This window comes from Protopterus annectens, chromosome 4.part1 (assembly GCF_019279795.1).
Source record: "Protopterus annectens isolate FY-2018-M chromosome 4.part1, PAN1.0, whole genome shotgun sequence".
Lineage (NCBI taxonomy): Eukaryota > Metazoa > Chordata > Ceratodontiformes > Protopteridae > Protopterus > Protopterus annectens.
The window spans coordinates 633,435,996-633,450,373 of NC_056734.1; the positions used below are offsets into that span (position 1 = coordinate 633,435,996).

The 14,378-nt window shown below is 36.3% G+C and overlaps 1 protein-coding gene across 1 annotated transcript in view; it reads left to right on the plus strand.

The window, feature by feature from the left end:
• The window catches only part of LOC122801261 (fibronectin-like), a 363,509-nt gene that overhangs the window by 191,472 nt on the left and 157,659 nt on the right, over positions 1-14,378 (plus strand). The window contains exon 13 of the mRNA XM_044070812.1: positions 9,314-9,571. Coding sequence (XP_043926747.1) covers positions 9,314-9,571 — 258 coding nt within the window. The remainder of the gene's footprint in view (positions 1-9,313; positions 9,572-14,378) is intronic.

Sequence of the window (14,378 nt, forward strand, 5' to 3'; positions counted from 1 at the left end):
TCTCTTGATCATATTAGTTGTAATGTTTAGTATTAGTACACAAAGACAAGTCATCATTAAAACACTACTTCCACTTCTGTTTGCACTTCGTGTGTCTTATCTCAATTCAGTAGTAGCAAGCGTATCATAAACTATTATAGACAATGCAGAAGTTGTAGAAATTCAAACTTTGAAATCTTATGAGACTCCTTGCATGGGAGCTGAAGGTCTTAAGGCTAGTCTGGCTGATGTATTCCTGGTCTGAAATAATATAAACCTATCGTCCTTACTTGGACCCACAACAAATTTTGTGGTTGTCTAGGTTCCTCAACCATGGCAGAAAAGGAGGCATTCAGAATGCTTTAAAATACTTGGGGGAATTAGGGACCTGTTGTTTAACAATTCTGATCTTCAGTACTGACATATTTAATAACTTTGGATTTTACTAGATTAGCAGCTTGAATAATGTCGTGTTATGATTTTTTAAACCTATGAAGCACTATATCTTCTCCATATCACTCGCACATAATATGTTTCTGTACTGTTTTGACCATTTTGTGAGCCTTATTTCTCCCAATATAGGAACACTTTCAGATACTTACATTTTTACTAAAACATGTAAAGTCGTATGGTAATCTGGATGTGTATATATATTTTTATTTTACTAAAAATTTACATTAGACTGCTTTTTCTCATGACTGCAACTAATTTCACTTCTGTCACATATGATGTCATCAAGCTGCCTCTCAAACAGAGAAATGTTCGGTAACTTTTATGCTTGTCAAATAAAGTTATACATTTTCTGTACTTGCCACTCTTTTTTGTGATTCATCTTCTTTTTCGTATTCATCCTTTCTATACTGTCTGAGATTCATACTTGCCATTATGCGCTCTTTATCTTCAATTCACCTTTTCCAGATCTTTTCCTCAGTCAAGGTTTCCCTTTCTGTATCTCGTCTGTAAAATTTTCATAATCATTATTTTTAAAGATATGCCTCTCTGTCAAACATATCAACATATTACACATACATGCATACATACATACATGGGTTCACTTTATAATCTCGAAATTCTGAAATACCGAATTTCAGAATATCGAGATCATAAAGCCAAAACACCACAATACCGAATGCCCAAATAGCGCGAAATTCAAAATCCCGACACTTACATACACACACTCACATACAAACAACTGCCCCCCACACACAAACAAAGCTAATCTACACTAGAAACACCCCCCTACTTATATATTCTAACTCCGAGACCGCACAATCACACACAGAAGGGCAACTCACACCCACACATTTCACAGCCCCATGCACACACACATCACAACCAAAATACGCACTAACATACACTACAGCACATAACCTACACACTCATACAAACTTACCTACACTTACATCCATTCATAAACCGCAACACCAGAAGCTCCAAACTTTGGGATTTCGAATTTAGCGCTTCTGGTGTTTCACGATTCTGAGCATTTGGCATTATAATCTAGGTAAACTGAAATTCGGTATTTCAGTTTTTCGAGATTCTAAAGGGATCCCACATACATACATACATACAAATGTTTCAAGCATGGGCATTAAAGCCCTTCTAGCTCGCCAATATGCCAAAACACTTGTTCCCATAATAAATGTCCAGGCTGTTCTTAAAAATATCTAAACTAGTACTTGCTTTAATGTAACTTGGTAGTCTGTTCCAAGCATCAGCTACTCTGTTGGAGAACCAGTTAGTACACTTCTCATTCCTATAGAATCTTCTGCATAGGTTAGCTGATGATCCTCTAGTACTTTTTGATAACCCCAAACATTCCCAGAGGTAGTTGCCCCTAAATGCCCTATATACCTGAATTAGATCTCCTCTTAAATATCTGTAAGAGACACTGTACAAGTTCAGATATTTTAGTCTTTTATAATTACTTAGATTTTCACATCCATGGATACCCTTAGTATATTTCCGCTGTACTCTTTCCAATTTATTCGTGCTTGTTTTCCTATAGGGTTTCCATATTGTCCTTCCATACTCAAGTTTGGGTCTAATGTAACTAACAAACAATGACTTCATTATGTCTGATTTCCTAGACTTTATAAATCTTTTTATACAAACTATAGTTCTATAACTATCATTAGCTAATTGGTTGATATGATTAGAAAAACTCATAGCTGAATCTACCCATATACCCAGGTCCTTAAATGAGTCTACAGTTTCAATCACTGTGTGCTGTATTAAATATTCACCTTACAGTTTATGTCTCCCAGATCTCATATGCTTAGTTTTTGATGTATTTATCAACATATTATTCTCCTGTGCCCAAATGGTCAATTTAGTCAAATTATTTTGCAGACATACCTTATCTGTAACACTTGTAATCAGTTTACCCAATTTCAGGTTGTCAGCATATAGACTGTAGAACAGCTCAGATGAAAAAGTAAGGTCTGAAAGATACAATCTAAACAAGTAAGGGCCTAGTACAGAGCCCTGTGGGACACCTTGACTGTAACCAAGGATTTTACCTGTCCAGTTGGTGTGTGATACTTGCCATGTCCTATTTGTAAGCCATGCAGCTATCCATCTTATCAGCAGTACATCAATATCTAGTTGTACTAATTTACTGATCAGTGTTTTGTGCATGACCCTGTCAAATGCTGAAGTTAAATCTATATAAATCACATCACAGCACACTTTTTCATTCATAGCTGTTATTATATTGTTATAGAACATAATGTTACAGGTGGTAATAGATCTATTTTCAACATATGCATGCTGCTATATGTTTTCAAGTCCCACCCTATCCAGTTCTAACAATAACTTATCCAGTATTACCTTCTCCATTATTTTTCCATAACATGAAAGTAGACTTAAGGGTCTATATGATTCTGGGTTTGTCCTAGTCCCGTTTCCCTTAAAGACAGGTTTAACAAGTGCATGTCTCCAATCTTGAGGAATCTCCCCATATTTATATGACCTAGTGAATAATAGATATAATGACAGTGAAAGTTCTTGCTTAAGTGTTCTCAGGTCATTGCTACTTATTCCATCTCCTCCCTGCACTATGTTTGAATCCAGTTTGCACAATTCTTTTTCAATATAATCTCATTTAATTCCAGTATCTGGGGTTACCTGGATGTCACTAGGGCAATTTACCACCCTTTTTGTGGAGCCAAACTGTTTTGTCTAAGATTTTGTAAATATATCTATAATCTGTTGTGTCTGAGAATAAATTCTAGAATCTGCACACAGTTTATCAATTTGTGTATCTTTATTCCTTCCACGTCTTATGTATCTATAAAAAGGTTTCCTATTATGCTCAATATCTTTATATAAACTTTCTTCAAATGTTTCTTGATCTTGTCTAACACTGTGCTTAATCTGTTTGTCCAGCTCATTTATTTCAGTTTTCAAAGTTGTAGTTCGACCTCTCTTCCATGTATTTTTTGTCTCTCACCTTAATCAGGTGTCTTGTTCTTATGGAAATATACCCCCCCCCATGATGTGTGCCTAGATCCTGATGTTAAATTTTTTTTTACTTTTTCCACTCAATTTCTCTTTCAAAATCTTCCACATTCCATCTGCAGTTTCCACTGAACACCTCACTCCAGCTAGTTTTATATAGTAACTGTTTTGTTTCCTTATAATCTGTAATTAACCTTCTGTGCATTGGCTTAGATTTCAGTTTGGCAGAATTATCTAACAACAAATTAACCTTTATGAACCCATGATCACTGCACATCAATGGTGGTAAAACTTGACTTGAAGTTACAGTAATTTCTTTGGAAACACAAACAATATTTAGTATATTCCGTCCCCTAGTAGGATTTTTTACAATCTGAAGCATTTGTTGTTCCTGAATATACTCTGTGAATAATTTCTTTACGAACATTGTTGAATCAATATTATTCCAGTCTGTTTCTGGTAAATTTAAGTCCCCAGCTAATATTATTCTTCCCTCCTGTGTTTCATGTAAGAAATGTATGAATTCCTCTAGGTCATTTGCACTTGACTTTGGTGGTCTGTACACTCCAACAGTTGTTATATGTTCCAGGGTTGTCTTTATTGTCACAGTTACACAGTCTATAGTATTGGTGTTATCATTGAACATGTAATAATCACAAGTCTCATAGCCATATTTAATCCTTATCATAATACCTCCACCTGATTTTTTGTTAGAATGTCTGTTACAGTAAAAATATTTATACCCTGACAGAACTGTTTTCCAGTCATTGTTTTTTAACCATGTTTCACAAACTATAACATCTATCTTGTGTGAATGTAGCAAATTTTCTAAAAAAAACTTTACTATTAATGCTCCTAACATTAACAACTATCAGAGATGCATCAAATGTTGCTATCTATGAACTGTTACATTTTTGACCTGGCAAAGATCCTGGCTAGTGTTTGTCAAATATTGCAAAATATCTGCTGCAAAAATTCTCTTCCCTGATCTAGACAAATGCACACCATCCTGTCTGAACACATGTGCCCAAAAGAAGGCTTGGATGCTCTACACATTTCTATTTTTTAAAACAGGACATTTTTTCGATGTAGGTGTTTATCCAAAAAATCATTTCATTCACAGTGACCTGACTATCCTTTCTATAGGCGATTTGTGAAAAATATGTCCTACCACCAGTATAAGCTATACTATCAAGGAGGGTTGACAGTTCCTGACTAAAGTTGTAATTTCTTTACGAGCAGTAGCTTCTACTCACTATAGCTCACAGTCGCACCTACTTTTAACAGTAAAAATAAATAAAACTTCTCTTACCAGTCAACTCCACAACAAATCACAAACCAAGACAGGATTGTTTTGATATGCTCAGATTTTCCCTCTCTGCAGTCTGTGTAAATTTATAACTGTTTAGGCCCCTTGTGGTGGCTAGAGCTTGCCTGTCCAAAACCTATCCCTTTCTCACAACCAAAAGTGAAACTAAAGGTAAAACAACAAAATATGAATCAAAGTAAAGCTTGTTAATAAGCAGTCTTTTCCTTCCTACAAACAGTTAAAAATAGTGATAACAAATGCAATATAAATTCAAATAAAACCGCTCTTACCAGTCAACTCCAAAACAAATTACAAACGAAGACACGATTGTTTTGATATGCTCAGGATTTTCCTCTCTGCAGTCTGTGTAAATTTACAGCTGTCTTGGCCCCTTGTGGTGGCTAGAGATTGCCTGTCCAAATCCTAACCCTTTCTCACAACCAAAAGTGAAACTAAAGGTAAAACAACAAAATATGAATCAAAGTAAAGCTTGTTAATAAGCAGTCTCTTCCTACCTACAAACAGTTAAAATAGCGATAACAAATGCAATATAAATTCAAATAAAACTGCTCTTACCAGTCAACTCCACAACAAATCACAAACCAAGACAGGATTGTTTTGATATGCTCAGAATTTTCCTCTCTGCAGTCTGTGTAAATTGATAGCTGTCTAGGCCCCTTGTAGTGGCTAGAGCTTGCCTGTCCAAAACCTAGCCCTTTCTCACAACCAAAAGGGAAACTAAAGGTAAAACAACAAAATATAAATCAAAGTAAAGCTTTTTAATAAGCAGTCTCTTCCTACCTACAATAGGAAAAAATGGTGATAACAAATGCAATATAAATTCAAATAAAACTGCTCTTGCCAGTCAACTCCACAACAAATCACAAACCAACACAAGATTGTTTTGATATGATCAGAATTTTCCGCTCTACAGTCTGTGTAAATTTATAGCTGCCAAGGCCCCTTGTGGTGGCTAGAACTTGCCTGTCCAAAACCTATCCCTTTCTCACAACCAACAGGGAAACTAAAGGTAAAACAACAAAATATGAATCAAAGTAAAGCTTGTTAATAAGCAGTTTCTTCCTACCTACAAACAGTTAAAAATAGTGATAAAAAATGCAATATAAATTCAAATAAAACTGCTCTTACCAATCAACTCCACAACAAATCACAAACCTACACAGGATTGTTTTGATATGCTCAGAATTTTTCACTCTGCAGTCTGTGTAAATTTGCAGCTGTCTAGGCCCCTTGTGGTGGCTAGAGCTTGCCTGTCCAAAACCTATCCCTTTCTCACAACCAAAAGTGAAACTAAAGGTTGTTGTGTCTTTCGGGTTTTCCCGGTTAGGGGTCGCCACAGCGGAACTCTGGTCCGCTAATGATTAGCAGTAGATTTTTATGTGCCGAGTTGCCGGCACTGATGCACAACCTTCAACGAAGGTACGCCCATTCACGCATGTCTCCACACAGAAGATGCTCTAGCTGAGAATCAAACAGGACAACGTCTTACTGTGAGGTGACAACACTACCGCAGCACCACCACATAAAACAACAAAATATGAATCAAAGTAAAGCTTGTTAATAAGCAGTCTCTTCCTACCTACAAATAGTTAAAAATAGTGATAACAAATGCAATATAAATTCAAATAAAACTGCTCTTACCAGTCAACTCCACAGCAAATCACAAACCAAGACAGGATTCTTTTGATATGCTCAGAATTTTCCTCTCTGCAATTCTGTGTAAATTTATAGCTGTCTAGGCCCCTTGTGGTGGCTAGAGCTTGCCTGTCCAAAACCTATCCCCTTCTCACAACCAAAAGTGAAACTAAAGGTAAAACAACAAAATATGAATCAAAGTAAAGCTTGTTAATAAGCAGTCTCTTCCTACCTACAAACAGTTAAAAATAGTGATAACAAATGCAATATAAATTCAAATAAAACTACTCTTGCCACTCAACTCCACAACAAATCACAAACTAAGACAGGATTGTTTTGATATGTTCAGAATTCTCCTCTCTGCAGTCTGTGTAAATTTATAGCTGTCTAGGCCCCTTGTGGTGGCTAGAGTTTGCCTGTCCAAAACTTATCCCTTTCTCACAACCAAAAGTGAAACTAAAGGTAAAACAACAAAATACGAATCAAAGTAAAGCTTGTTAATAAGCAGTTTCTTCCTACCTACAAACAGTTAAAAATAGTGATAACAAATGCAATATAAATTCAAATAAAACTGCTCTTACCAGTCAACTCCACAACAAATCACAAACCAAGACAGGATTGTTTTGATATGCTCAGAATTTTCCTTTCTACAGTCTGTGCAAATTTATAGCTGTCCAAGCCCCTTGTGGGGCTAGAGCTTGCCTGTCCAAAACCTAACCCTTTCTCACAACCAAAAGTGAAACTAAAGGTAAAATAAGAAACTATGAATCAAAGTAAAGCTTTTTAATAAGGAGTCTCTTCCTAGCTACAAACAGTTAAAAATAGTGATAACAAATGCAATATAAATCCAAATAAAACTGCTCTTACCAGTCAATTCCACAAAAAATCACAAACCAAGGCAGGGTTGTTTTGATATGCATGATGCATGTTTACTTTGGTGAAAAAAAACAATTCTTCTGATACCACACATACTCTTACAAATGTGGAATTCAAAGTGGTTTGTTTTGATAATTTTGAATATAACTTTAATTCAAGCTGGTAACACTTCTTTCTGGTATTAAAAACGCCTGCCTCACACAACTGCATTTCTGAATAACTCAGATAGTTATCCATATATGTGGTTTTCACATATGCTACGCAAGACCTCTAAATACCTTTTTCTGATTAAATGTTTTATTTTTTTGTTGAATTTCACCACCTGTTTTTTTAGACTACTTACTCTCAGGAATTTTTATTCCTCAGTTTTTTTTTTTCATTTCATCATAAATAAAGCATTATTTTTTGCACTATGCAGTCAGAATTATTGGACAACAGGAATGCTCCTTCAACCAGATTTGAAATTAAAACACTTTGTAATCTTCATGTCCTCTCTAGAAAACTAAAATGCTGTTTCACAAAGTAAGCCTTTGCAATTAATACCAAAAGTAGTTAACACTAAAATTAACTTATTTCTTATGATTTTCTTAAAGTGGCATATACTGATATTGGTTTGATCATCACTGGGAATTGTATATTGAAAACAAGCCCTCTTGGAAGAATGCTTTCACACTCACTCCTTAGAAAATTACTGAGCATTTGGAATTTAATTTTCTTAACTTTATTGCCAAAAGGCATATAATAACAATGACTGCTAGTTCTTAATTCTTTGTTCCACAGTTGATTTAAGTAATATTTATTATTAAATGTGTAGCCCTGAAATTTATACTCAGAGTATGAAAACTGAGACTGAAACTAGTAAACTTGTAAAACTTCAATGAAGATTGAAATATACTGATGAATGCATTAGGAGGGAAGATACATTCAAATTACTAGAGATGTGGAAAATTATTGAAAAATTAAATTGGATAAACCCCACACAATTCACATCTCCCTTAAATAACCAATCCAAACAGTTAAATTTAGATATAAGGATAGAGCTATATAACATTAGCTGTTTGCCTACCAATGAGACAAACTAACTTTAATGACAGTGGATTACATTGCACAGAATTATTTAAAAGAAGAGAATATAGCTATAAACAAAACTTCATGATAAAAAGTAGCCTAACTCCAAAAAGTGTCAGAAAAGAATTATATATATAGAAATGATTTAGAAGAGGCAGTACCTGATCCTCACACTGTTATCCTGCTTCCTCAGATTGTATAGTCTTGCCATTCTATTGAAAAAAGGCAAATGTCTGCATTATTGGACAACATTTCCTGAAAAAAAGTCAGTTAATTTGTTTCAAAAATATCAGGCTGCATGCTCATGTGTAATCCTTAAAAATATTCCATCAGGAGAAACAGCACTTTTTACAAACTTACAAGTTGTTCAGCTAACTCAGGTATTTCTCTGTTCCCTGCTCATTAGACCAGGTCTCTCTAACAGTTAACAAAGCAAATATTTAAAGGAAATATTTCCATGTTTTTCCCAGTTATTCTCCAGTTTTACTAAGCTGATGTTTTTACTAGTTTCAGCAAACTGAATAATCTCTTTGGTTTACATCAATGTCAGTAGCTAACAACTCATAGCTCAAATGATATGGACCAGGTTATTGCTTTATGGTAAATATTGATGATGATGATATTACTAGATTTTAGTCATAACATCTCTAGAATAAGAATAACAGTATATTACAAATATCACATAATGTCACAGGTTTCATTTTAAAATTTCTTGCTGCCATTATACTTGGATTACTGATGCATCGAGCTGCTGTGGTTTGTATCTTGTAGTTTCTATTAAATGTAGATGACCAGGCTTATTGTTATTTGAAAACAAAAATATTTATTCCTTTTTCTGTTTTAGCAGTGACAGTTTACCCTAAACTAGCCATCTGTGCAACTACTCCAGTTTCTTAATTTACTATTTTAGACTGAAATATTCAAGAAAACGTATATGAGTAACTGTAAATTTTCCTTTTCCAGAGCCTGAAATGCCAAGGAACCTTACAATAACAAATGCCACAACAACTTTACTGTTCCTAACATGGACTGCTCCAGTAGGACTTCACAGCTACTACATCATTAATACCACTGGAAGTTCTTCTGAGAGTATGGTTGTAGAAACTGACTATGTTAACATCACAGGACTGATCCCAGGAGGAAACTACAGTATCAGTGTTTCAGCACATTCATTTGATGGGATGATTGAAGGAGACAGTGTATCAATGAAAGGGTCTACCAGTGAGTGCTTCTCCTTTTATATTTTACACAAAACTCAGGGTCAATTGCCATGGTGGTTCATATAGTGTGGATGATGTAAGGAGGTTCATTTTTCCACATTTTCCAAAGAGATCATATGGAATGCACACAGATTTTGCTCTGATTTTTAAATGCTGACTGTCAATCAGTAAAACAGCTAGCCTGAACAGTGCTGTAATGGTTCATGTACTTCTATTTTTCTCTGGTTGCAGAGTTTGGTATTTATTGTTTTGTAGTCTTGTTTATGTATTTGTTACACATTTCCAATAGCTTCAAATAAGGCAGCTGTAAGCAATTTTGTACTAAATGCTATTGATTTTGCAGAAAAAGTACAGAAGGCATAGTCAATTATTCTACAGAGTGTATACAAATTTAAATTAAAACTGCAGTTTGAAATCCCTTCCACATACATAGCTGATTTTACATTTCTAGAGATTGGATTAGAGCAGAACATTTTTAGTAGATGGCCCCTTTAAATCTAATTCATATTCTATAGAATGCATTGTGTAGTTCTATTTTCTGTTTCTTAGCAGCTCGATAACTGTCAGCGATAATCTGTTGCAGACACTTAGTCATAAATGGCTACCATTTCCACAGGTTGTATATTTTACAGTCATGACTATCTAATGCCAAGGTCATAAATGAAGTACACTTTGAAAGTTCAGCAGTGGCTGTCTTTAGTTGCCTCAGGGCAATGATATATCTCAGCCATTTTCTTTTAGAGTTCTGCAGACCAATTAAATGATCCAGTGAAGCTTAAATTAGCTGAAAGACCCAAATTATTATTTTTTAATTAATAACTTACCTGCAGGGTACTATTTTTCTCCAGTTTAAGGAATAATTGCCCTGAGTACTTTCTTCCTCTAGACATACTCCAAGTGGTACAATAAATATTTATTAATGGAAATTATGGCAAATGCAACACTCATTTTCTCATTATATTGTATATGTATTCACTTTTATAGTTCTCTTCATTAGGCATGGTTCTCTTAATCATATTAGTTTTAATGTTTAGCATTACTACACAAAGACAAGTCATCATTGAAACACTATTTCCACTTCTGTTTGCACTTTGTGTTTCTTATCTCAATTCAGTAGAAGCAAGCTTATCATAAACTATTATAGACAATGCATAAGTTGTACAAATTCATACTTTGAAATATTACTAGACTCCTTGCATGGGAGCTGAAGGTCTTAAGACTAGTCTGGCTGATCTATTCCTGCTGTGAAATAATATAAACTTAGAGCCATCTACTAATTATCCATATTTCTAACTCTTTGGAGCACTTAATAACCTCCAGCTTTGAAAGCTGAAAATGTATGCCATTTAGTCCAATAAGTACTAGATGAGGCCATCGTCGTTACTTGGACCCACAGCAAATTCTGTGGTTGTCTAGGTTCCTCAACCATGGCAGAAAAGGAGGCATTCAGAATGCTTTAAAATACTGCGGGAGAATTAGGGACCTGTTGTTTTACAATTCTGATTATTCCCTTGCCAAACAGCTGTTCAGTGAGGTAGGATCTTCAGTACTGACATATTTAATAACTTTGGATTTTACTAGATTAGCAGCTTGAATAATGGCATGTTATGATTTTTTAAACCTCTGAAGCACTATATCTTCTCCATACCACTCACACATAATATGTTTCTGTACTGTTTTGACCATTTTGTGAGCATCATTTCTCCCAATATAGGAACACTTTCAGATACTTACGGTAATCTGAATATGTATGTATCTTTTTTATTTTACTAAAAATTTACATTAGACTGTGCTTTTTCTCATGACTGCAGCTAATTTCACTTCTGTCACATGTGATGTCATCAAGCTGCCTCTCAAACTGAGAAATGCTGGGTAACTTTTATACTTGTCAAATAAAGTTATACATTTTCTGTACTTGCCACTCTTTTTTGTGATTCATCTTCTTTTTCGTATTCATTTTTTCTATACTGCCTGAGATTCATACTTGCCATCATGCATTCTTTATTTTCTATTCACCTTCTTCAGATCTTTTCCTCAGTCAAGGTTTCCCTTTCTGCATCTCTTCTGCAAAATTTTCATAATCATTATTTTTAAAGATATGCCTGTCTGTTGGGGTCTATATTATAACATCGAATTTTATAAATTTCGAATGTTATAATATCTAACCAGTTTTGTCGAACGCTGAAAAGAGTGAAGGTGCAGGACACTGAATTCTTTCCCAGGGGAAAGAATTCTGTGGGCTGTTGCTGTGGCTTCGCTGTTTTCAGCGTTCGATATATTGGAAAGTTACGGGTCGGTTTCAGGTAAGTGTGCAATTGTGTGTAGGTTATGGTTAGGGGGCGAGTTAGGTGAGTTAGGGTTAGGGCGCGTGTGAGGTGAGTGTGCAATAGTGACGGACCTTAGGGTTAGGGTTGGGTTAAGGTAAGTGGATAGTTAGTAGTGTATGTAAAGTTTAGTTTAGGTGTAGGATTTTAAGTGTATGTGTGTGGATTGCTGTTTTTTTGTGTGTGTTTGTGTTGTGTGTATGTTTCTCGGAATAGCAATTTTTTCCCTGGGAAAAAAATCGCTATTCTGACTGTTCGATGTTTGCGGATTTCGATGTTTAGGGTTCTATATTATAACATTCAATCTTTGTAGTTTTTGATGCTAGAATATAGACCCGTCTGTTGAACATATCGACATATTATACATGATGCATGTTTACTTCTTTGGTGAAACAAACCAATTCTTCTTATACCACACATATTCTTATCAATGTGGAATTCAAAGCGGTTTGTTTTGATAATATTGAAGATAACTTTAATTCAGCTGGTAACACTTCATTCTGGTATTAAAAGCACCTGCCTCACACAGCTGCATTTCTGAATAACTCGGAAAGTTGTCCCAGTCCCCTTCAATAATACACATCACACCAAATGACATTTGATGACCTTTATTAGATTTCTATAACACAGCTTTGATCACCAACTTTACTAATTACAACTATTCATGATATAATTGATACTAGAATACAGCATAACATCCTTGTAATGTTAATCAGGGCAGCGTACCTACTCACCCTGCCCCAGTAAGCAGCAGCCGTACTTCTACTCACTTTACTTATGAAGCAGCGTCCCACCTCACTTCATACACCATCCATTGTAATGTTAATCAGGGCAGCGTACCTACTCACCCTGCCCAACAAGCAGGGTCTATACCTCTGCTCACTTACTTTACTTATGAAGCAGCATCCCATCTCACTTCATACACCATTCATTGTAGTGTTACTCAGGGCAGCGTACCTACTCATCCTGCCCAACAAGCAGGGTCCATACCTCTGCTCCCTTACTTTACCTATGAAGCAGCATCCCAACTCACTTCATACACCATCCATTGAATTACCTTCCACCAAATAAGCACCATCCTTACCTCAGTTTGCTTATCTATTCAGCAAGCTTCCTCCAACTACTCATTTCCTTTCCCCAGATCCTTGAAATGAACATCCAGACATCAGAGGGGGAACAGAAGAGGGCAAGTTTATCCCTCTTCTCTGCCAACCAGCCTGACCAGGCTGTTCCCCCTCCCTTCTACCCAAAATTGTTCAATCCACTTCCCACAAAGGGAAGGGTCAAGCCAAACATCATTTGGTGTACAATAATTACCTGGACATTACCAGCCCTTGGCAATTACCTAATGGTTACCAAAGCTTCACCTGCCACTGGAGCAATACATAAGCCTCAATTATAACTGATACCCCAAAGATCCCCACCATATTCCCCTGAAACAAAAGGAACAGGTCCTGCACATGGAAGTAAGGATAGTAACTTCCTGTGGTCCTGTGAGTGTTGTGACTCCATCCCACTTATAAAAACACTAGACTCCCCCAACAATCCCCAACCCTATTTTATCTTGCCCCAACATGCCTCCTCCTCCTCCTCCCTTGCCCCCCACTACCCTGACCCGCACACGACACTGATGTGCCTTAATAATTACCTCTAACTTCTTATGCACCACTGTAGCAACTGGAACTTCCACTCCTTCCAGGTCCATTACCTTTGAAATGTACTTTTGTTGCCCCCTTTGCACACCTCCTGTGTGTGACCTCATGGTACACCCCTCTAGTAACTAGGACATCCACTGCAACAACCTGCTTCCACCGTCTGTAACCTCACTGCATTGCACTTCGGCAGCTGAAACACCCATCACAGCACCATCATCTGCAAAGAGAAAGACAAATGTAAATCCTCGGAAATGCATTTTAACAATTTGTTCCATACTATGGAGGCAACACTCTTTATCTTGACAATGAAAGGAGAAACAGTCAGGGCAATGGCAATTTAAACCATGGCATCCCTGTTAAAGTAGAGGCTTATGTCACATAATGCCCCATACCATTGCCATATGTCCAACCACCATAACAATGTCAGACCTCAAATGGTTTCCCAACTGTTAAGGAATAAACTATTATTTGTAGGGTTTTTTTTGTTTTTTTTTTATCTTGTTCTTCCTTGAGAAGAACGTGGCTCTCTAGTGTCTATCAGTTGCCCTATGTGCATGCAAGAACAGCCCCTGACAAATGGCCATGCTTCTATCAATAAACATTAATGGCCACGTCATTCACCCTACCTACCTACCTACCAGGAACCCATTCAGTCCTACTAGTGGTTAACACTTCAAAGATGCCCCTCGAATCCAAAGTCAGCCCCCAAGGCTCATCTCCTTTCATACCACTTTCAGCGAGATGTCCTAGCCACTTCTTCTTTCAGCTTTTTCCTGGTTAGGGGTCGCCACAGCGGATCACCTGTCTGCTCATGATTGGTAGTAGAGTT